Source organism: Danio rerio, chromosome 15 (genome assembly GCF_049306965.1).
Source record: "Danio rerio strain Tuebingen ecotype United States chromosome 15, GRCz12tu, whole genome shotgun sequence".
Lineage (NCBI taxonomy): Eukaryota > Metazoa > Chordata > Actinopteri > Cypriniformes > Danionidae > Danio > Danio rerio.
Window position 1 is genome coordinate 12,677,501 of NC_133190.1, and position 25,967 is coordinate 12,703,467.

Genomic DNA, 25,967 nt, shown 5'->3' on the forward strand with positions numbered 1-25,967 from the left:
TATTATAATTTTCCATATCTGCAATGCCTGTATTTTGGCATTTTTTTGCAGTCCACTTAGAAACCAATATGGAAGTCAATGTTTTCTTTATTGGCATTGATTGTTTTGAAATTCAAATGGCATTAACATACCTGTGTTTTTATTTCTGTAATAAATATGGCTGTCAAGCCAGGATCTTGATGGTTTATTGTTGGTATGTTGTTTACATGAAGAAATCTGTGTTACAAGTAAACAATTCTAATAATGAATTATATTTTGAATGTAAATAGTATTTGTCTTCCGTTTACATTAATTTTACACTCGAATAGCCAAAATTACAAATTTCAGTCTTTAAAATGTGATTAATCGCGATAAAAATTTTTTTAGAAGTGCGATTAATTAGTAAATTTTTTTTAATCGATTGACAGCACTAATATATATATATATATATATATATATATATATATATATATATACACACACACATACATACATACATACATATATATATATATATATATATATATATATATATATATATATATATATATATATATATACGTATATATATATACATATATATATATGTATATATATATATATACGTATATATATATATATATATATATATATATATATATACGTATGTATGTATATATATATATATATATATATATATATATATATGTATGTATATATATATATATATATATATATATATATATATATATATATATATATATATATATATATATATATGTATGTATATATATATATATATATATATATATATATATATATATATATATATATATATATATACGTACATATAATCTACTTTGGTTTCCTGCTAACTTAAAAAGCACACTTTTGATTCTGACTTTTTTTTGTAGGTGTTCATCGTCAAGTTCTGTGCATCACCATTGGGTGGTTCATTGGTTATCATCTCACAAAATATGAAAAGTTCAAGTATGCCAAATTGGACAGGGACATGTCTGAATACATCCGGCACCATCCTAATGAATTTGAACAGAAAGGTAACAGCACTTTAAAATTATGCTTTCTTGAAATATTGATATGACTGATTTTGACTGATTTTTAATTCCTGTTTTTCATTTTGTCAAATCAGAACGGAAGACATTTGCTGAGATTGTGGAGCCTTTTCATGCCATCCGTTGAATCCGTTGATGTGAAGACCTGTAAAAATGCTTTAACAGGGTTTACTGTTAAAAATTCTCATATGTTATGTTCTTAATGACAATAAACTATTTTGGGGAAAAACAGGAAATTTGTTTGTTTTCCAGTCTTTAGAAATAGAGGGAAAATTGATTCACTTGTGCTCTATTAAATCTGGTGTTTTGTGATTTTTATATTTTTTGTTCTGTATACTTTTTTTTTTGTTTCTAGATTTATTTATTTATTTATTTTGCATTAGTGGATAAATTACACTTTAATAATCAAAAAGCTTGTCTTTTTTAATCATAAACTGCGTTTAATTAAGCAATTGTAGTTTCAAATAAAAGATGACAATTTATAATCAGATTTAATTAACCATTTATTTAGTTTTGAATATTTACTCCACTGTAAGCACTTACCTCAGTGTCAAGCATCTTTACATTTAAACTAAATGAAATGGATGCCAAATTTATTCATATCCCACGGTGGGGACGTAGTCAAGGCATACTGTTTTTGTTGTACTTGAATGTTTTTTTTTATGGCAACATGTCAGAAAACATTGCATCAATCAAGGCTGAAGTTAGTCCATAAGCTATTGACATAGCCCTGAACATTGACATTTGAGTCTGTTCCTGTCGCAAATTATTTCAGACTTTGGTTTTGTACTGACTGTAATGATTATTTTGCAACAGAATCGTTTTATTTTTTTATTTTCATTTATCTATTTCTTGGCGTGTCTGTAAATTGACAGTTTAAATCTGAAATATGATTAATGGATTGTGTTCTATCTATCTATCTATCTATCTATCTATCTATCTATCTATCTATCTATCTATCTATCTATCTATCTATCTATATATATGTGTGTGTATATATATATATATATATATATATATATACATACATACATACATACATACAGTTGAAGTCAGAATTGTTAGCCCAGTGAATTATTAACACCCTCTTTATTTTTTCCCCCAATTTCTGTTTAACGGAGAGAAAAAATGTTCAACACATTTCAAAAGATAATAGTTTTGATAACTATTTTCTAATAACTAATTTATTTTATATTTGCCATATTGACAGTAAATAACATTTGACTAGTTAAGACACTTCTATACAGCTTAAAGTGACATTTAAAGGCTTAACTAGGTTAATTAGGTTAACTAGGCAGGTTTGGGTAATTAGGCAAGTTATTGTATAATGATGGTTTGTTCTGTAGACTATTAAAAATAATAATAATAATAATAATAATAATATATATATATATATATATATATATATATATATATATATATATATATATATATATATATATATATATATAAATGTTATAGCCTTATTCCAAAATGGATTAATTTAATTTATTTCTTCAAAATTCTATGAGGAAATTTAGTGTGAAAAAAACTGAAAAATCACATGAACATACGAATTTAGACTTTGCTTAATACTTTGTTGATGCACTTTTGGCAGCACTTACAGTCTCAAGTCTTTTTGAATATGATGTCTCAGGCTTGGCACACTTGTTTTTGGGAATTTTTGCCAATTCCTTTTTGCAGTACCCCTGAAGCTCTATCAGGTTGGATAGGAAGCGACAGTGTACCGCGATTTTTAATTGTCAGTTTCCAAAGTCTCATCAGACCAGAGAATTTTGTTTCCTGTGGACTGAGAGTCCTTCAGATGCCTTTTTTTTCAGGCGAGGTGTGGCTTCCCTCTGGCTACGCTACAATACTGGCCTGATTGGTGGATTGCTGCATAGATAGTTGTCCTTCTGTAATGTTCTCCACAGAAAAACACTAATGCTCAGACAGAGTGGCCATCAATTTAAATGATTGTATGAATGCTGTAATGTTTTAATAATGTTTTTAATTATTCTCCATTAAAAACATGTGAAGGTCATGTGACCATCAGGAAGAATGCAGCATCTCATTTTTCACAGGATGTGTTCTCTTTTCTTATGGTCTTTTGAGTTCGTTCTTCCGAGGTGACCTGGCAAGACCAGTCTTCAGAGAAACGCAAGGATTCTTAAAAATTGCGAAACAGCCCTTATAAAATGATCAGTGGAAACAGAATACACCTGAGCTCAATTTAGAGCATCACAACAAGGTCTGTGAATACTCATATACATGTGATTTGTCAGGTTTTTTTATTTTTAATAAATTTGCAACAATTTCAAAAAATCTTTTTCACATTATCATTATGGGGTATTGTGAGTAGAATTTTCAGGAAATAAATAAATGTAATCCATTTTGAAATAAGGCTCTAACAAAAATGTGGAAAAAGTGAGCTATGAATACTTTTTGGATGCAGTGTATTTGGCCAAACACGATATCTGCACTATATAAATACATTACTTCTAAACGCACACCTATAGAATGCAAGTATTCAAGTGGATACCGCACACTGATTGTAATGCCTAGTTCACACTAGAGGATTTTAAGCCTGGTTTGAGCCCGATTTGGAAGTTAACGAGCTCGCCGACAGATCGGGCTGTGATCGGGAAGAAATCTGCGGGTGCTCGGCGCTCGCCGCTCTTTATGTGTGAACTACTGAACAACGCATCAACGAGGCTCGCTGACGCGTCCCCGACACCTCGCAGACGGAAATCCAACATTTAGCATGCTAAATATTCCAGAGCAGTCGGCCGACTCAACCCCACGTGTGGTCAGATGTAGTGACGAGCTGCAGCCAATGAGAGAGCATATCAGCATGAGCTGAATGCCTGTGTGTTCAGGAACTCAGCAGAAACATCTGTGATTGGTCCGAATGGGCATCAACGCACTCGCTTCATTCTGTGTTAACACAGACATGAGAGTAGGCTATATTAACAGTGGAACTAGAATTCTGTAACTATTAGAATTACCATACTGCTCATTCTGACCGTTCTCATATAAAACGCCCTATTGTCACAACATATTTACATTGAAAGCTATTATTGAGATATTAAAATTAAGCTTTGAATGTCTGGCATCATATTTAGTGACACCATTACCCTAAAAATATAATCTTTTTTTGGTAATACAGCCTATAAATATGTAGTTAAGATACCAAAACACTTAAAGGTCTTGGCTTTTTTTTTTTGGATGTGTTTGGAAGCAATTTGTAACATTTTAATAACAATTTGGCAAATTAAACCAAATGAACAAAATGACTCGAAAAAAGATTCGTTCTTCTCGATGAATGAGACTCAAAGATACGAGTCCGTAAAATTATCCAAACTTCCCATCACTAGTGGTGAACTGATGATCTTCACTGTGACTGCCAATCACAGTCATTTCTGTTGAGCACATGAACACAATGGCAAATCAGCACTGTTCAAAAATGCCATAAACAGTGCCTTAAATGTTAACGGGAAATTGACTTTTTTTATTTCAGTACCTAAATTTAGTATCGTGACAAGTCTAATATATTGTCTAAAATACTAGAAAAAGTTGTTTCTACTCAATTATGCTCTTTTCTGCAGACGAACAATATTTTTGAAGTGTTTCAGTCAGGTTTCAGGGCTCATCACAGTACAGAAACCGCCTTAGTGAAAATAACCAATGATTTACTCTTAGCTGCTGACCGAGGGTGCGTCTCGCTATTAGTTTTACTCGATCTTAGTGCGGCATTTGACACCATTGACCACAATATCCTCATAAATTGCTTAAAGTCTACAGGTGTCCAGGGATAGGCTCTACAATGGTTTAAGTCATACTTAACTGACAGTTACCAGTTTGTGACTATTAATGGACAGCCTTCACAAGTCAGCCAAGTAAAATATGGGGTGCCTCAAGGATCAGTTTTAGGCCCTTTACTGTTTACAATTTACATGCTACCTCTGGGAGACATTATTAGAAGACATGGGATCAGCTTTTACTGCTATGCAGATGATATTCAATTATATATTTCAACTAAACCTGACGAGACGTCTGAACTGTCTAAACTAACTGAGTGTATCAAAGACATTAAAGACTGGATGACCAACAATTTTCTTCTCTTAAACTCCGACAAAACAGAATTATTACTTATTGGGCCTAAATCTTGCACACAGCAGATCTCGCAACTCAATCTACAATTAGAGGGATACAAAGTTAGCTTTAGCTCTACTATAAAAGATCTGGCTGTCATATTAGACAGCAATCTAACTTTTGAAAACCATATATCCCATGTCACAAAAACTGCCTTCTTTCATCTGAGAAATATCGCTAAAGTACGAAATATGCTATCTATCTCAGATGCACAAAAGCTAGTCCATGCTTTTATAACTTCGAGGCTGGATTACTGTAATGCTCTATTTGCTGGCTGCCCAGCATCCTCTATTAACAAACTTCAATTAGTACAAAATGCAGCAGCCACAGTTCTGACCAGGTCAAGAAAATATGATCATATCACCCCAATTTTATCCTCCTTACACTGGCTACCTTATAAGTTTCGTATTAAATTTAAAATATTACTTCTCACCTATAAAGCTCTAAATAATCTAGCTCCTGTTTATCTAACCAACCTTCTGTCTCGCTACAATCCAACTCGCTCTTTAAGATCTCAAAACTCAGGGCTTCTGGTAGTACCTAGAATAGCAAAATCAAGTAAAGGAGGTCGAGCCTTCTCTTTCATGGCTCCTACACTCTGGAATAGCCTTCCTGATAACGTCCAAGGCTCAGACACACTCTCCCAGTTCAAAACTAGATTAAAGACCTATCTGTTTAGTAAAGCATACACTCAATGCATCACCTAGCGGGTTCCACACAGGCTTCTGAATCTTGTTTATATACACTATGAACAGCAGCTACGCTAATTATTCTCTTTATTCTATTTTCACCTGGGGATACTCATCCCGAGGTCCTCAGATTATGCGGAGTCACTGATTGGATCCAAGATCAGCGACGAGATGATCCCAAGGATTCCATATCCGGGACCAGGCCATATCCTGAGCTGCTACTGCGCTGATGGTCGTGGGGAGTGGAGAACATGAGTCTGATTCCAGCGATGCTCCAGGGACAGACGAGTCTTCGCTGAGGCCATTTTCCAGCCTCCACCACGGCGACTGAAGCTCTGCACAAGACTTTTGGCCAGCGGAGAAATTAAAATGGTCGTGCCCAACTGAGTCTGGTTCTCTCAAGGTTTTTTTTCTTCACTCATATCAGGTAAAGTTTTTTTTCCCTCTCCGCTGTCGCCACTGGCTCGCATGGTTCAGGACTGTTAGAGCTACGCATCGATGAATTAGCTCTTCAGTGTTTGAACTCTCAGTAATGATTAAATCACACTGAACTGAGCTAAACTGAACTGAACTTAAACACTAAAACCTGAACCACACTGTTCCAGTTACTATGACCATTTATGTGAAGCTGCATATAGTTGAATATAGTGATAGAATCAGTTCAGTAACTTGAGTTTGATGAATGGCATCAAAAATGTGAGTTTGGGGAAAGAAAACGTTAGCTAACTAGTGCCATTTCCCTTAACTTAGCTGAAAATGAGGTTCAATATAACTTTTATTTGCACTATTTATTCAGAACGGACCTTTGAGTCACTTGGAAGGCGATGCAAGTGTAAATGTGTGTCGATTTCTCTTATCTGATAAGATATACAGCTAGGTACACAACATTCCTGTGTAACTAAGGCAATACTTCTGGGTTTTTCCCACCGCAGCCATGATTTCGCTGTTTAAAATGGCAGCCACGTGAAATCAGTCCATTATGATGGAGGTAATCTTAATGAGCGTCAGAAGCCCTCTCCAACCTCCCCTCATCTTTAACAATTCAAGGGCCTCTCCTAAGGGTGAATCAGATGAGATGCAGTAACACTTTCAATACTGCAACTATTTAAAACAAGAAATATCACAATGTTACATAACCAAAAAATGTGTTAAAAGTAACAAAAAAAAACTTAAATATTATTATGGATTAATTAATAAACTGTAGATTGTGATCAGCATATCAACATCAGAAAACACCCCAACCGGGGACATATTGCTCACTCTGTAAAACAGACACCAATATTTCATCTCAATCAGACTGGCTTTGAAATCTTTGTACAGTTAAAGTCATAATTAAACCCCCAGAATTATTAACCCCCTCTTTATTTTCCCCAATTTCTGTTTAACAGAGAGTAGATCTTTATTTATCACATTTCAAAGCAGAATAGTTTTAATAACTAATTTCTATTTACTAAAGTTATTTTCTGTAATACACAGTGACACTGTTGAAAGAAGAATAAAGCTCAAGATGTGGGATGCAACCTGTGTGAGCCCTGATATATTTTTCTGCTGCTACACGAGTTAGGCGAGCTGTCCTGTATTTTTTTAACTCAACATGTTACACAACGTCTTTCACATATATTCAGAATATGCATGTGTAAATAATATAAATCGTTCAAATATCTTTTGTGAGTTCATTATCTGAGTTGTAGAACACAAGAAAAGCTGCCTATAGAGAGAGAGAGAGTGTGTGTGTGTGTGTGTGTGTGTGTGTGTGTGTGTGTGTTTACAGCGGTTTGACTGATAAATATGAATTTTGTAGCTAAATCGTTAGTGGTGCCAAACAGCATTTCCCGTTGTTTACATCTTTGCTACAGCATACAGTTAACGCTAGACACTGTGCATGTCACAATCAATTTTAACAAATAAAAACTCTTACAGGCTGTGGCTCACAGTCCACTGCTTATAATTGTTGGAACTGCTCCTTTAAGAAAATTTTAACTGAATCCAGCACTGAACTGGAAAAGATTTTGGAAGCCGTGTTTTGTCAAATCATGCTTGCTATGTATTTTATAATTCTCTGGAACATAATTAATATTGAATTGTATGCACTGCATACCTGTCAACATTGGTATGTGAAAATAAGTAGGGTTGGGTACTGAAACCCGGTGCCATTATAGCACCGGTACCTTGGTAACTGGTATGTACTGGTATTATATCACCTTATGTATTTCGGTGCCTAATTTCAATGCTGCGGCATGGACGTAAGGGGTGCATGAAAAAAGGCACACATAGGCGTTGTGTCACAGCATCACTAAACATTTAATTCTAAACAACTTTGAGGAATACGGACAGGCGATATCAGGAGATTGTTGTTCTCGCTAGGGAACAGACACACGCAACGCGCGCAGTACAGCACATTCAGCCTGGTTTTCCAGCGGTTTTCGGTGAGCGAAAGCGACACTCCTCAGATCAACACGCATGATTAAGTTCATCCAATTTGCTTAAAATAAGCATTCTAAAGCATATTTTACAAGCAAGGATTCTTACATAGCAACTGTCTTTACATAACTTGCGTGTAAGGGGGAAACATGTCAAACTTAATGACACATTTTGGAGCTCAAAGGCAGAACCTCTCTTGCGTGCTTTAGCTCGCTCCCTCTCTGTTCACGGCACTTGCTATCTCTGTGAAGGTGCTGTGCGGATCAGTTCCCCGCATTCGTCAGAAGTTGACGCCCAATTTGACACAGGTAATAAAAAGATTAAACTTTGGTCATGTTCATGTTGTTAAACACTATCAAAATGTCCACCGTTGATGATATTAGACTTCTGTTTTCAATAGCGATTTTAACACTTAATATAGGAAGTCCTGGGCTATGCAGAGACCATTTTTACAAACAATTTACAAACAGTTGGCAAGCTACTAAAAAACAGATGTAAGACATTGATGAAATGTAGTTTTCAGTCATGCTCATGTAAGTCATATTCAACTCGTTTAGTTTTGCCGTCATTCATTTTTGATTTCCGTCTTCAACACATAATGTATTTACAACAGATTTTTAAACATATTAGTTTAACTCATTTCTAATATCTACTGTTTTATCTTTCCCATTACTAGTTATTATGCAAGAGAGTTGTATTTAGACAAAGTCCCTTTAAATATTTTATAGTCTTTTATTCTGATTATAGTGTAACTTGGACTTAATCAGTTAACTACGAAAGTTAAAATAAGTAGTCAAATTATTTTGTAACTGATTTGTTTTGTAAATAAAAAATATACTGTAAATACTTAAGGAGGCTAATAATACTGACTTTATTTTTATTTATTTTTTATTAAAAACGGCTTTTATTCACGAAATAAACAAAAAGAAATATAACTTATTATGACTCCAGAATAATTATTTTTTTAGGAAACACTGTAAAAGTTTCCAGAAACATTATTTTAAATGAATGGGAGGGCAAAATAAATTGACTTCAACTGTAGGCCTGTTAAAGTTTACAGGTACAACAATGTGCCTTGATGTAATTGAATGTTAATGTGAAATGTGTTCTCCTACACCAGTATAAAATTACTTGTCAAATAAATAAACAAGGAAGATTATTTTGAGTTTAAGTTATTTAATTATCTTGTTTATGAAGACTTCAGAGTGATACATTAAAACAAATCACTTTGAATAATGTTTTAAGTATTTTGTGATGTATATGTTAAAATGTGCTTCTAAAAGTATGTGGCCCCTGCCCGCCCCCCACAGGTTAATAGTAAGCTAATGTAAATTCATAATGCAAATCTTAAATTTATGCTAACCAACAAATGATCAAAGGAAATGTATTAATGTAATACAATATGAATGTTCTATTAAAATGATTTTTAAAAATATTTTGTCAAATAAAATATTTTTAAAGAGTCATCCACCATCATTTTGTGGCTAAAAAGTAACGGTTCAGGCACTGTTTTGGCACCGGTATCGTTTTAAAAGTATCGATTTAGCACCGGTATCGCAAAAAAAAAAGAAAAAAAAAAAGATACCCAACCCTAAAAATAAAGGAAATGCCCACCATAAAAAGGGATTTCCACCCCCCTCCTTTTAAAAAATCCCAAAATTATTAAATAGGTTAATTTGCAGCTGTTTCATTGTAAATAAACTGTTAAATGGTCAGTAATATGTTTTATTAATATTATTTACAAAAAAAAAAAATATATATATATATACATTAGCAGTAAATACATTAGCAAACAGTTTAGCTTATTAAAATGAATAGCTGTTATAATGAAATAGAATCAAGTTATCAAATCTCATTAGCCGTTTCTTCACTGTATATTGTCAGGGTTCTGCCACTCTGGTCTTGTAAATTCTTGTTTTGGTGGCAGATCCAGGGCTGATAGTGGAAAAAATTCCTGAGCCTGAACTTTTTTTCCTTGCCCCTGAGGTGAGTAGGGATGGGGGTACTATGTATGCAACGCACTTTTAACACATAACTTGTGGGCCCCTGGGCCCAAATATATTAACAGCCGATGTGTAACCCTGATCATCATTATTGTCAAGTGGCTCTTTTTAGACACATGCCAGTAATGTTAGTGACACATGCCAGTGTCAGTGATCTTGTGACATGTGCCAGTAGGTGTCAGTATAAGCACGTTATAAGCACATTAATCTTATAAGTCTCTTTGCTTTAATATTTAGAAATCATTAGGCAAATGACACCTGTTATCTTACATGCATATATGTTATGACTTTTCAACATGCATTTTATTATAACTTTTTAAAGGATATTATTTAAAATACCTTTAAATGAAAATAAGTTAAATAATAAAATAAATGAATGAATTAAAAACATAGAGAAGTCCATATTGTAGGGAACAAAGGAACTGCCATGATGCAATAATATACAGTACAACAGATAAGTGTAACCCCACCCATACATAAGCATGCCACAATAAATTTGACTGACATGTACTGTCAAATGACTATATTACGTACGAAAGTATGACTACGAATACATAAAATAAATGCGTTTAAATTAAAACATCGTGGAGTAGCTCAGCAAATAAACTAACTTGCGACGCGATAAATTAGGTTAAAAGTCGCGTAATGATTAAATATGGTTTTGCTCGTGTTAATTAATGTCATAAGCTTCGCCGGGTGTCGATGTCACTGCAGTGACATGCAGCGCGACACTCTGAGTGACACAGGTCACTACACATGCCACTAGCGAGTGACACATGACAGTGGAAAACCGGACGTTAGGCTTGCCATGATAGACGGTGTTGACGGTGATACCGGTGTTAAGACGCAACACCGGTGACATCACTTTTTCACCGTGACACCGTCCCCACATTTGTTTTTTTTTTTTAAGTATTGTTTTTTTTTTAATTATTTAAATATTTATTTGAATTAAATGGTAAACATAATTCTAAATAATTTACCTAAGATAAGAGCATGCACTATAATTATCATCTGATCATAGCTACAATGCATCATATTTCATTTATCACATCAAGAGAACAAGAGGAGTCGAATTTACAGAAAGAGAATGGCGGACGGATAAGTGTCAAAACGCAATGCAAAAGCGCCTGTTTGGCTATATTTTGCAAAAAGAGAACCTGAAGACGTAGGTAAATGAGGCAATCTGCAAACTTTGCCTGACAATGGTGGCAGCAGTTGGAGGAAACACAACTAGTTTATACACTCATTTTCAACACTTGATGTTCAACTATGTGTGGGTCCCGGGTAGATAAGATCAATAGCCATAAATGCGCAACGCATACTCTGATTTTTAAAATCACGCAACCATCATCTCACAGTTTAATAATAAATTATTTTTTCTGCAATTGATTATTATGCGTTTAATGTAAAAAAAAATCAATGAAGAATAGGCCGACAAAAGAGTGGGCTAACCAGTGTGTGCGCGCGTCTTTTATCACTGAGGACGCTCTCTTCAAAAACCGAAAGTTGCTTCGTCTGTCTGGCAATATTTCGGCTTTTAATAAATGAAAAGTTAATTTAGATGAGTCAATATTAAAAATTGCAATAAAGTAACTGAGACGTGCGGCCACACATCAAATCTGAGGTCTGATCTCATCTCTCTCTCTCGCTGTCATCCAGACACAGACGCCTAACGAGTCAAGTCGCAAAACTGAGGCTGGTACCAGCTGACAGGTAGAATTGCTGAACCCTTGCGAAATCTGTCAGAATACAGCAATGAAATAAACATGCATAAATGTCTTTGAGCCAGAAAGTCTATCTAGGATATCTCAAAACGCAATTGGAGCCGTGGAGGAGTTGTGTATTTCTGTCGATTTGTTTTATTTCGTTAAGTAATAATTTAAAGCTTTCTATAAATATATTTATTATGTTTGTGAGGCATATACATTTTGCTTCATTTTGTTAAGCGCTCCTGTTCAAAAACCAGACGACAGAAAGCGCATCATTTTGGTTTTCTTTATTTTATAAAAACGCTGTAACGTTTTTTGATGTATTACTCGTACTTTGTGAGCAAAAATGACGGATAACTTTAAATTGCTCCCACTGAAAAAATGCAAGTGATTGCTCTGGCGCCTCGATGTCCTGCAAGCTTTTTATAAGCAAACTATGCGCCTAATAGCACACATTCTTTAACGTTTAAGCTACCATTGTTTTATACTTGAACTGTTTTATATCTTTTATTTTAGGCAAGTCGTGATGATCTGAGAAGGCAAACTGATCAAACAGACAATGATGGTCTTCCGCTGGGCGCTGTTCGTTAAAAAAAAATATTTTTAACGAATAAAAAATGCTCCAAACGTTTTTCTAAATAAGCTGAATAAAAAACGAAACTAAATATAAACACTTTGCCATTAGGCTGCATACAAAACTGAACTATTTCATAGCTGAAACACTAAGTTGTTTAAGGAGAAGGGGGAAATATATTTTTGTCCCGTCTATTGCTTCACTGTTATTTCGAGAATAAACCCAGCGTAAATATGCAGATGTCATTCCCAAAACATATCAGCGTATATGTGCCGAAAACGAAAGTTTCATACAAATTCTGAATGGATTATAGCCTGGAAAGTGCAAAGCACGCTCCTCTTATTATCACTAAAAAGCGTCACTAATCTTAGTTCATAGAGATCTCACAAAGATCCGTTTTATTTATAAAGCTCTCTAAATTACACAATTAATCTTTTATTTACATGGCGTCTACACTCAAAAGATGATTCACGAGCACACAAAATGGCACTTAATAAAAACCAATCCGGCGCTTTCAGCAGTGAGTGAATTCTGCGAATCTAGAGAAATGACAGATCAATATCCGTGAACCTGATTTTTTTTTTTCCCCGCAGCCACAGTACGCCGGAAATCCGGCGTGGTGCCGGAACGCTATCACCCCTGCAGATCTCGGACACTACCTGTGTCTGGTCCTGTTTCTGTCTCTGTGTGCGCGCGCGCCGTCGTGGGTGTACGCAGAGTGTGCGCGCTCCTGCTTTACGCGGCCGCGCGCGTGCTCTGCGTCCTTTAGACGCGTGCGCTCTTGTACTCGTGTTTGTGTTTTCGTCTGTCAGCAGCGTGGTGTTTCATTCCCAGCGTCTCAGTCTTGTTGGTTTCGGTTTTGGTCGGCGCTGGGATGAAGCATGCATGTGTAGGGGATCTACAAATCCGAATATGAGAGAACTTTTATTTTGAAATTTGACATGGGCGCCGCCATTACGTTCTCCGGTGTGTGTGTGGGTGACGATCGCATTCAGGCAGAGAGAGGGAGGAGAGAAAGGCGAGTTGTGACAGCAGTGGTGAGCTAATGAAGATTGTGCAGTTTTAAAACTTTTTGATCAGCTTAAGAAGTTAACTGATGACATGAAACAAAGCTAGATTACATTGCTTCAAAGTCTCGTTGCTTATAAGTCTCCGTGCAGTTTAATGAGCCAGTTATTAACAGTGACGCAGCAAGTTTTTTTGCCGCGCTCGTCAGTGACGCGGGATAATAGGCCTGCTGTTAAAGTCAGTCGGATTATTCAGTGCTGAAGTTGAATACTCCCGTGTTTTTTTGTAATATACATCCAGATTTTTGTTAGTTCAAACGAACTCAAAACGTAGTGGATGCTGTGTTATTTTTGCGAGGATTTTTGCGTTGGAAAGCATCGTGTGTTCATTGTTTGCTCTGATTGATCGCCGTTGGACGGGATTGTGGCCTTGTTGGATCGTGCTGTGCGTTCAGGATCACGAGGGCAATCGTTGGGGATCAAAGAGTTGAAGGAACATTACCCTGCCTTTCCACGCTCCTTTCAGCGCTCCGTTCTGGACCCAAGAATGGTGATGTACAATATTGAGTTCACATTTCCCTGAATATTGGTAAGACATCTTTTCTTTTTACCATATCGAAACAGAACTGTGCTTTAAAGGAACTCTCGATCGAAAAACTGGAAATTGTGCGTTTTTCCACAAAGAGAGTTATTTGTTTACCGGTCTATGGACATTTTCACTCGTGAATGGACTGAGTATATTTTTCCTGAATTTTGAAAGTGAACTCTAATTTGATTTGAACTCATTTGATTAATACTGATTGTGAATGTGAATTTTGTCATTGTTTAAGGTGTGACTGAAACACTAGCACATTGATTCTATTTCCTTTATTACTGTCCATATTTCATTTTACTTTGAGCTGATTGAGTTTAAGACAATTTAATTTTATGTGAAGAAACATAAGAAAAGAAAACTCATTCAATTAGTCTCATAAGACTAATACTTTTTGTTTAAATAAATATTTGTTTGTTTAGTTACATTGAGTTAACTGAAGTCCTTTATACTAAGGAGTGGGGCCGTCTCATCTATCCTGTTAGATCTGGGAGGGTGGGTTTTTCTGAGTTTTTACACACTCACATACACACTTCAGGCTACCACCGTGATAAAGATAGATCCTGAAGCCCACCTCACTTTATCTGTAGCTCCATATAGCAACACGATAGACACTCACATATAACCACTAGTTATACTGAGACCTAAAGCATTGGGTGGGGGGACTAAGATCCTGTTGCTCACTCAGTCTTCCTTAGTGTAAAGTTTATTATCTGCCCCACAAGGTGGTGGCATATTCCCCTCCGCCACATATTGGCGTCACGAACAGGATCAATTCCTGACTCTTAATTCAGTATAAGTTTGAAGTTTGTGAGGCGACGCTATGGCTGAGCTAGAAGAATTAAAGAAACAGTTTGAAGAAATGCAAAGGCGGTTCGGTGAGCAGTCTGGCATGTTAGAGCAAGCCAGAGCCGAACAGAGGGAGGCACTTTCTCTAGCTAAAATTGTTATTGAACAACAAGCTGCTGCTCAAAAAGCACCATCTACTGTGTACATCCCAAGAGATCGTAAACTTCCAGAGTTCAGTGGATGTCGTTCTAAGCCTGGCGAGTTGAGCATAGAAGAATGGATAAGTTCCATGAAGTCCGCCTTCAAGGTGATGAAAATTCCTAAAGAAGACAGAATTGAGTTTGTTAAGCAATGTTTAAAAGATGAAGCAAAGATGACAGTCAAGTTTATGCTGAACGGAAAGGAGAAGTCAGTGGATGAGATTTTTGATGCTTTGGATCAGACTTATGGGGACAAACTTCCCATTGGCAGCAGGCTGAAAGAGTTTTATGACCGCAAACAAATGCCTGGAGAAACCATTCGTTCGTATGCATACGATTTGCAAGAGAAATTGAGTATAATTCAGAGCAGAGACCCAGCTAGAATTCCTGATGCTGATGGTGTATTGAAGGAACAGCTCGTGCTAGGCCTCAAAGATGATTCACTACGACGTGAAATGAAAAGGAGAGTTAAGGCTGAGAAAGATTTGACATTCATCCAGCTTATGCAAGAAGCTATAACGTGGTCAGAAGAAGAGGAAGTTCAAATTCCAAGTAATCTGAGACCCAGTACTCGTTCACGTGGTGTTGTTCATGCTACCTCTGCGACAGAGAGCTCTTCAGTCCCTCTCACCCTAGAGTCACTCCATGAAGCTGTTCAACACATTGCTGCCCGACAGGAAGAATTGTTTCAGATAGTCAATAGTAAAGAAAAAGTGAAACCTCTTGTAAAAGAGAACAAGATGAAAAGTGCACCTTTAAAAGATGGTGAAGGGAGATACATCTGTTATACCTGTGGTAAGCCAGGACACACAAGCCGACGTTGTCTTCAGAACAAGGAAAACTCTAAAACTCAGACAGTAGAGAGGGAAAAGACAGCAGACCGAGACACTTTAGTGCTAGAGAGCCCAGGTCCATCTATCATTCGTAGTCATACTGCAGACTGTGATACAAAGAATGTTTCCAAGTCTCTTTGTGAGAGTGCTTTTGGAGACTGTCTGACAATTGAATTGAAAATTGCGGGTATAAGTACCATTTGTCTCTTGGATACAGGATCAGAAGTCACTACTATCACTGAGTCGCACTTTAAGGATCACTTTGGAGAAGCTGTGTTGTCTTCTGCCAACTGGGTTCGTCTCACAGCAGCAAAGAGGCCTGGACATTCCCATCATAGGTTGTCTAGAAGCAGACGTAGAGTGTATGGGGAAGAAGTTACATGGAAAATGTGTGTTTGTAATCAAAGAGACTGAAACCCACAGAACAGAGTTGAATAGATTACCTGGCATTGTTGGGATGAATGTGTTGAGTGAACTTAAAGATCTGTTCATGACTACTGGAGACGTGAAGAAGATGAACAGATATAGTTGTGGCTTTAAGGAGGCAAGGGTCCAACGAGTGTTAGCTAACATCAAGATGCAGACAGAGACATTAAGCTGCAACGATAAGATTGGCTTCGTAAAAGTTGCTGGCAAGCAAGCAGTTACTATCCCTCCATTCAGTGAACGTGTTTTGGAAGGCCGCTGTAGAATACCACCAAAAGTAAGCTGTCAAGTGTTGGTGGAGGCCTCTTCAAATGTCAGCTTGCCTAAAAGTGTACTGATCGCTAATGTGCTCGCCAAATCAGCTGATGGTAAAGTTCCAGTCAGAGTCCTGAATTCTAGCGAAAAACCTGTAAAATTACCACCACGATGTAGAATCGCTGCACTGTCTAAGCCACAAGAAGTTGTGCAAAAAGAGCTTGTTGAGTTTGAGGAGAAGGAAGGTACCCTGTATGTTAAAGCTGTACAGAAACATCAGGTGGATGTGGATATAAGCACCACAGAGCAACTGCCAGTTCCAGTGCAAATGAATTTAGAGAATCTCACCGAAAGTCAACGTTGCACACTGCAAGAACTACTGGTCAAGCACAGTGATGTGTTTTCAAAGAACGATTGTGACTTTGGTTATACAACTGCAGTTACACACAATGTACCGACAGGAGATGCTCCTCCTATTAAGCAAAGACATCGCAGAATACCACCTCAAGTGTTTCAGGAAGTGAAAAAACATGTTCAGGATTTGGTTTCTCAAGGTATTCTCAGAGAAAGCTGTAGTCCGTGGGCATCGCCAGCTGTGATTGTAATTAAGAAAGATGGTAGCGTACGCTTTTGCTGCGACTACAGAAGATTAAATAAAGTGACTTGCAAAGATGCTTATCCACTCCCTCGTGTGGAGGAATCACTGGATGCTTTAGGTAATGCACAGCTGTTCTCCACCCTTGATCTTACCTCTGGGTATTTCCAAGTTGCGATGAGTGAGGAGGATAGAGCAAAGACGGCGGTAACAACTCCTTTCGGATTGTTTGAATGGACCAGGATGCCATTTGGACTCTGTAATGCTCCTGCGACGTTCCAACGTCTGATGGGGGTGGTGCTCGGAGATCTAACTTTTGACATACTGCTCATCTACCTGGATGACATTATTGTTTTTTCAAGAGACTTTGAAAGTCATTGTCAGAGACTGGAAATAGTGTTCAACCGATTGAGAGAGCATGGTTTGAAACTAAAACCCAGCAAGTGCTTCCTTTTGAAACCCGAAGTGAAATTCTTGGGTCATCTAATATCCTCCCAAGGAATAAAGGTAGATGGAGAGAAAACTCAAGTGTTGGAGACATGGCCTGCACCCACAAATGTCAAAGAGTTAAGACAGGTCCTTGGATTTATGAGTTATTACAGGAGATTTGTTCCTTGTTTTGCTCAATTAGCCCGGCCTCTTCATGCTCTGGTGGGTAAAGGAGGAAAAGGAAAAGTTATTGAACCTTTTAACTGGACAACTGAATGTCAGTTAGCATTCGACAAACTCAAGCATTGTTTAATGTCTCCTCCAGTCCTTGCATATCCAGATTTCAGTCAGTCTTTTGTACTTACAACTGATGGGAGCCTGCATGGTCTTGGAGCCGTGTTGAGCCAGAGACAAGGAGATGCTGAGCGTGTGATTGCGTATGCAAGTCGAAGTCTTCGTGGATCAGAGAAAAACGACAGAAATTACAGTGCTTTCAAGCTAGAGTTGCTAGCTCTAAAATGGGCTGTAACCGAGAAGTTTAAAGAATACTTGATCTACTCCAAGTTCTCTGTGATTACAGATCACAACCCTTTGCGCTACCTAGAAACAGCAAATCTAGGAGCAGTTGAACAACGGTGGGTAGCTCAGTTGTCGGAGTTTGATTTTGAAGTCTTCTACAAACCAGGACGACAAAATACAAATGCTGATGTTCTTTCGAGGATTCCATCTGGAGAGGAGCCAGAGCAGGAGGATTCTGATAAAGATTTCATTAAGATGAATTCAGATGAAGTGCGCACATGCTTATGGCCAGCCACTAAAAATCAGCAGAGGGTTCAAGCTTCAGTCCAAGTGTCTGTGGCAAGGAAAGTCCCTGGATACAGTTGGAGTGATCTAGAAGAGCAACAAAAGACAGACCCTAAAATAGCCCCTATCTACCGTGCTGTTCTTAAAAACAAGAATCTGAGCCCAGTTGAGCAGCGTAACATGAATGCTGAGTTAAAAAAGCTTGCTAAACAATTCATAAGACTCGAGCTTAAAAAAGGAGTGATGTTCCGTACCATCCTTGATCCTCGAGATGGCGAAGAAATTTGTCAGCTTGTGGTTCCAGAACCTCTGCGTTACAAAGTATATGAGAGTCAGCATGATCATTGTGGCCATTTCGGAGAAAGAAGTACGCTAGAGCGCATGAGAAGAAATTATTACTGGCCAACAATGAGTAAGGATGTTCAGAGCTGGATCAAAGAGTGCAAAAGATGTGCACTTGCAAAGGATGTTTTCCCTAAGATTCGAGCTCCAATGACGTGCACTAATGTGTCTGCACCACTGGAAGTCCTTGCAATGGATTATACGGTCTTGGAGGAATCTGTGGGAGGATACGAAAATGTTCTTGTCTTAACTGACATGTTCTCTCGTTTCACAGTGGCCGTGCCAACCAGAAATCAAACTGCTCACACTACTGCGAAAGCACTGGTGCAGCATTGGTTTGTACATTATGGCTGTCCTGCACGATTACATTCGGACCAAGGTCGTTGCTTTGAAGCCAATGTCATCAAAGAACTGTGTAGAGTCTATGGAATTGGAAAGAGTCGTACAACCCCGTATCACCCCCAGGGTAACTCCCAGTGCGAACGATTTAATAGAACTATGCACGAAATGCTAAGAACGTTACCCCCAGAAAAGAAAAGGAACTGGAAGGAGTATCTACCTGAGTTAGTTATGGCCTACAACAGTCGAACCCACACTTCAACTGGGTATTCGCCATTCTACTTACTGTTCGGTAGAGATGCTCGCATGCCAATGGATATCCTTAATGGAAGGGACATTGAGGAAAGTGGAGTTGACAATCTTGATGATTGGGTGAAAAAACACCATGACAGATTGAAAACAGCTGTTGAAGTAGCCAACTCTGCAGCACAAGAGGCTTCAAGACAGAGAAAGAGAGCCTATGATCGCAAATCACGTGGTGCACTCATGAAAGCTGGAGATCGTGTTCTGTTAAGGAATCATTCACACAGGGGAAGGAATAAGATCCAAGATCATTGGGAACCCTTACCTTACATTGTAGTGAAACAAAATCACACAGACACGCCAGTCTATACTATTCGCCCAGAGAAAGGGGGTCCATGTAAAGTTGTACACAGAGATCAACTTAGACACTGCACTTTTCAGTCATCTTTACCGCCTCGTACATCTAGACATAATTCTAGAGCACACACAAGTCAGGAACACACTGATTTAGAGGATCCTGATGTTCTTGTAGTCCCTGTTACATATACACCAACTACACTTCCAGACACACAAGGTAGAAGGGAAAGTGGGGATGAGTCGGACACAGGTATTAGAGAACATGATAATAGAATTTCAGATGAAGATTCAGTAGATCAGTCTGTAAATTCAGGTGGTTCTGAAGCTGAAAGTGAAAATGAAAGCATTCCTGAACCTAGACGTTCACAACGTTTGAACAAAGGTACTCTACCTGTTAGGTACAGAACTGATTTTGTCTTGAAATAAGTTTAGACAACAATTGAAACTTTAAGGTTTTGAAAGTATCTTTTAATGTGTATTTCACTGATTGAAAACTTTATTGTTGTACTGATGTTCATACACAAAGTGTTTACCTGCTATTCTCTGTCTTTGTTTTCCAGAACTGGATCGCTGAAAGGAGGTCCAGTGGTATGGCAGGGTTTAGTAGGGGGGAATGTAGGGGATCTACAAATCCGAATATGAGAGAACTTTTATTTTGAAATTTGACATGGGCGCCGCCATTACGTTCTCCGGTGTGTGTGTGGGTGACGATCGCATTCAGGCAGAGAGAGGGAGGAGAGAAAGGCGAGTTGTGACAGCAGTGGTGAGCTAATGAAGATTGTGCAGTTTTAAAACTTTTTGATCAGCTTAAGAAGTTAACTGATGACATGAAACAAAGCTAGATTACATTGCTTCAAAGTCTCGTTGCTTATAAGTCTCCGTGCAGTTTAATGAGCCAGTTATTAACAGTGACGCAGCAAGTTTTTTTGCCGCGCTCGTCAGTGACGCGGGATAATAGGCCTGCTGTTAAAGTCAGTCGGATTATTCAGTGCTGAAGTTGAATACTCCCGTGTTTTTTTGTAATATACATCCAGATTTTTGTTAGTTCAAACGAACTCAAAACGTAGTGGATGCTGTGTTATTTTTGCGAGGATTTTTGCGTTGGAAAGCATCGTGTGTTCATTGTTTGCTCTGATTGATCGCCGTTGGACGGGATTGTGGCCTTGTTGGATCGTGCTGTGCGTTCAGGATCACGAGGGCAATCGTTGGGGATCAAAGAGTTGAAGGAACATTACCCTGCCTTTCCACGCTCCTTTCAGCGCTCCGTTCTGGACCCAAGAATGGTGATGTACAATATTGAGTTCACATTTCCCTGAATATTGGTAAGACATCTTTTCTTTTTACCATATCGAAACAGAACTGTGCTTTAAAGGAACTCTCGATCGAAAAACTGGAAATTGTGCGTTTTTCCACAAAGAGAGTTATTTGTTTACCGGTCTATGGACATTTTCACTCGTGAATGGACTGAGTATATTTTTCCTGAATTTTGAAAGTGAACTCTAATTTGATTTGAACTCATTTGATTAATACTGATTGTGAATGTGAATTTTGTCATTGTTTAAGGTGTGACTGAAACACTAGCACATTGATTCTATTTCCTTTATTACTGTCCATATTTCATTTTACTTTGAGCTGATTGAGTTTAAGACAATTTAATTTTATGTGAAGAAACATAAGAAAAGAAAACTCATTCAATTAGTCTCATAAGACTAATACTTTTTGTTTAAATAAATATTTGTTTGTTTAGTTACATTGAGTTAACTGAAGTCCTTTATACTAAGGAGTGGGGCCGTCTCATCTATCCTGTTAGATCTGGGAGGGTGGGTTTTTCTGAGTTTTTACACACTCACATACACACTTCAGGCTACCACCGTGATAAAGATAGATCCTGAAGCCCACCTCACTTTATCTGTAGCTCCATATAGCAACACGATAGACACTCACATATAACCACTAGTTATACTGAGACCTAAAGCATTGGGTGGGGGGACTAAGATCCTGTTGCTCACTCAGTCTTCCTTAGTGTAAAGTTTATTATCTGCCCCACAAGGCGGTGGCATATTCCCCTCCGCCACACATGCTGCATGTGTGAGCGCACGGTGAGTGTTTTCATTCATCGTGTGCTCGTGTCTTGTGTCTTTTGTCAAAGCACGTGGCTCGGTGTTTACATTGTGGTCACGTGTTTTTGTCGTGTGCTTCAGTGTTGTGTTATGTGAGCGCATGGCTTGTATTGTCTCTCTGTGTCATGCGCTCTCCCGTCTATTGTCTAGTCCCACCCTCCTTGTTAACCCATTAGTTAATTGTGTTCACCTGTGTGTCAATTTACTTTTTTGCTTTATAATCCCCCTCATGTTTTCAGTCCTTTGCCAGTTCGTCGTCGATACTCCCTCTGTGTTCCTGTTCCAGTCGTGTCTTGCCAGCCCAGCCAAGTTTGTCTTCTAGTTATGTTTTTTCCCCCCTTGGGGTAGTTTGTTTTGCCTTTTTGTTTTTACTTTATTATTAATAAAACCCAATTATTGTTTGCACTTGAGTCCTCGCTCCCTCATCCTTTTCCCCTCACCCGACCCTGACAGTATATAACCTACACATTCTGATTAAAGAGCAACGAATGAATCTCTTATTTATTTAGATTTTTTCGTTTGATTACATAAAATAACAGGTGTCACTTTAAAAATGCACACATCTAACAATGTAATTAAAGGATTCGACTGCTTTCCTAACTTTTTATGCTCATTTAATACGAAATTAGTTGTGTTTGAAAAAACCCCCACCAAGATCGACATCATTAGATGTTATTATTAATTATGTGTATGTCTGTTTAAACAGTGTGTTTTTGACAATTGTGGGCCACCAAATGAAAAATATGAAAGGACCTCAATTTTTTGAGGCTTGCGCAGCTTTGAGTGGAGAAATCATTCAAATAAGCTCCGTTTTCTAAAGTCTATGAGCACAGCACACACAAATAAACTAAATTGACATTGTAGTTACATTTCAAAATGTGTTGTTTGTGTATTTATTACATTTGAATTCAGTTCAGCAAAATGCATCACACGAACCTGACAACCAAGAAAGCTGACCATCAATTGACCATCATTTAATTTACCATCCCCTCTCGATTGAAAATGTGACAATGATTTCATACAGGGTTTACACAGGCACAGCATAATGAAAATCAAGGATTTTTAAGCACTTTTTCCAGCACCTACTTTTATTTTCGAAACTGACACGCAACGTATTGAACACCTAAAATGTATTCTCAGCAACCCATAAAAACATTGCATAGGAACTATCTATTGATTTATACAAAAAACATTAATAAAATATAATAATTAATTCATAATATATTAATATTTAATAATATAATAAACCAAGACTGACACACAATGTCAGGGTACGGTGAGGGGAAAAAGGGGCGAGGACCCAAGTACAGGGTAAAGTATTATTTATTTATTCACAACAAAACAAATTAAAAGGCAAAAAACAGCAAAACAAACTACCCCGAGGGGGAAAACATTAGCAAAACAAAATAAACAAACCAAACTAGACTGGACAGGCTGGCTGGGATCACGACTAGAACAAACACACGACAAGGTAAAATACAATGACGAACTGGCACAGGACAACAGACATGAGGGGTTATAGACAATTAACCCCACCCTCTGCGCACACCCACGACGGCGCACGCTCACACAAAGACACACACAATAGCCGCATTACCACTATCGGGCCAGTGCGAGCCAGGGGTTTTATCAGGCCAGGCTGGGCCAATCGCCCGGGAGGTTGAGCAGTGATGCCGAAATCATGTCGCGTTTCCACTATCAGGCTATTAGCTAGCAGCGCGTCACGCAAACCCTGCCCCCAGAATATCCCCCGAATCGAACGTCACTCAATCCGCCCACTTTAGTGGGAATCAGGCATATAAAGCACACCACATCATCACGAAACTATTAAAATTAGGACAACCAAAACAAACAAATGACACGTTACTGTACAGCAGTACATTGTAAATCTATACGCACATACCTGTGTGTTCTCATTCATCATATTCATTTACTCGCCGACCGACTGTTGGCATCGAAATCCAGTGGTCTTGCCACTAACTAGCGCAGGGAGCGCACACATCCATAATATAAAACCACATATAAATTCTCCGTTAATAACTCGATACTAAATGTAGTTTATAACATCCTCAGTTAGACAGACGCTGTCCAACATTCATCCCAAATGCTCCGGAGAGAACTGAAACATGAACTTTTCCCTTTAGGCTTTATGACACTTAATAGGTGATTCTCTTTATTTAAAGATGTTGCTTATTTCTTAAGTAAAGGAAAGTGTTAAGTGTTTCAGCCCATAAGAGCAGCTCGTAATAAAATATAGCCTATATTGCGTTGCGCTCAGCAGCTATGCACTAATAAAGCTCTTTGTGTATTTAAAGTTTCCTTTTTTAATTTTACCACGTCATTTAAAAACATAAACACTTGTTTGAGGACACAGAACACATTTTGAACTTGCTGTTTTCCCTGATGAGTCTGTAAAGTGCTGCTCAGCTGCAGACAGAAAAAAAGGTCGCCTTTGTTTCTGCTTTCACTCAATCCCGAAAATGCTCTATTTGCATGATTTGATTAATATCATCGTATCCAAATACTTTATAAATAATATTTAAAACATTCTCCGGTGTTTATTGTTTTTAGAAAATATCTAAAATCTTTTTTTTCAGAGAGGCTTTTGAAAAATGAAAGTTTAATATGGCTTTAAAACAGTTTGATATAGTACTTAATTGTTATAGCTAGCTTTTGTTAGTTTTATATTGGTCAATTTATTTAATGTGATTTTAATATATCTGATATTTGTAATTCTTTAAATTGTTTCAATATAGGTTAGGCTATTTTATCTAGATATGACACTATTGTTTAAAGCCTACAAAAGTGGGCACGAAATTTGTAAAGATTAATGTATTTCTGTTGTATTCATGTTGTGTATTATCTCCAAAATAAATAAAAACAATTAAAATAAAAGAAAAAAGCCACTCGCGGCATCTACAGAGCTATGAAGGGAGCGCTCTTTTCCTCGGTCTCACACACACACACAGGCATAAACGTGCACAAACACACCTTTTAAACTTGACAAAAACTCTCGAAAACCTTTACTGTCTGCTGTGTCTTTAATATGATGTGAAGATTATTATGCGTTATTGTAACATCAAGGAGGATGCAGCAAAGAAAAGTAATTTATAAATTAAAACTACTTTATTATTTTATGCAACAGCCTTACATTCTAAAGAGAAGCATAAGGGCGATCATACGCAAAAAGACCCCAGCCTATAAATTGTTCCAGATGTTTTCTTTCCCTTATTTTTTTATTTGTTTATGAGTTTCGTGTGCGATCGGAAAACTGTCCCCGCCTCTCCTTTCACTCCGCCCTCTATGGCCCAAGGTATTCGGCGGGCCGAAAAAGTCCGGCCGCTGGCCCCAAGAAAGCCCCAATTTGGCCCAATTAGGCCCCGGAAGTGACAGTGGAAACGCGACTGGCCTTGGCTCGGCCTGGCTTGCTCGCTTTAGGCGCGATAGTGGAAACGCGGCTGATGACAGAAACAGGACAAAACAGGGCTAGTGTCCGGATTCCGCCACCAAAACAAGAAACAAGAATACCTACTGCTCCACTGCCTCGCATATATATACCAATCAGCACGCTCTATTGTGCAACTTCATTAATATTCATTACTGTCACAGTGTAGATAGCAGAGACGCCACGTTGTATTGGCAAAACAAGCGTGAAGTGTTGCTGCAGTTAAGTTTTGTTTTCATTTTCTCTCTGTGAGAGCGCAGCTGGCGTCACGTGTGGATTAGCAGTGTACGCGACGCGCGACAACAATAACTTGCGTGTCTAAGGAGAATTATTGTTTACCTGAGAGCTGTTCTCATCTGCAAACGCTGAGATCCGGATTAGTCTCCTCTAAATAAAGACGCGGCTCTAGTTGCTGTGGATTGTCCTGTCTCTACATATTTGGTAAGTGAGCGACCAGTGCTCTTTGTTTATTCAGTTCGTATTTTATTCATCAAACAAACTATTGTACCGAGTGTAAACAAGTTAGCACTAGCAGTTACAACCAAACTATAACCTCGTGTTGGATTTTGTGACCGGAATAACACACGCGGCTTTCTGACGCTACCTGCCGTGTGCATCTAAGTTTCCGGG

General features: G+C 37.8%; 3 protein-coding genes across 3 annotated transcripts in view; 2 read left to right on the forward strand and 1 right to left on the reverse strand.

Annotated features, from left to right (window-relative positions):
- The window catches only part of ndufc2 (NADH:ubiquinone oxidoreductase subunit C2), a 20,183-nt gene extending 18,916 nt beyond the window's left edge, over nucleotides 1–1,267 (forward strand). Inside the window, 2 exon segments of the mRNA NM_001013517.1 lie at nucleotides 873–1,016; nucleotides 1,109–1,267. Coding sequence (NP_001013535.1) covers nucleotides 873–1,016; nucleotides 1,109–1,158 — 194 coding nt within the window. The 3' untranslated portion in view covers nucleotides 1,159–1,267.
- LOC141377778 (uncharacterized) overlaps nucleotides 1–25,967 on the reverse strand; it is a 369,547-nt gene that overhangs the window by 296,353 nt on the left and 47,227 nt on the right. The gene's annotated exons all lie outside the window — the stretch shown is intronic.
- On the forward strand, nucleotides 13,559–21,522 carry cuzd1.1 (CUB and zona pellucida-like domains 1, tandem duplicate 1). The gene has a single exon (XM_021467402.3). The coding sequence runs from the start codon at nucleotides 16,347–16,349 to the stop codon at nucleotides 20,196–20,198; it is 3,852 nt and encodes a 1,283-aa protein (XP_021323077.2). The 5' UTR covers nucleotides 13,559–16,346; the 3' UTR covers nucleotides 20,199–21,522.

What these genes read in the sequence shown, in the direction of transcription:
- cuzd1.1 (XM_021467402.3), top strand. Translation starts at nt 16,347, where the DNA reads ATGGGGAAGAAGTTACATGGAAAATGTGTGTTTGTAATCAAAGAGACT.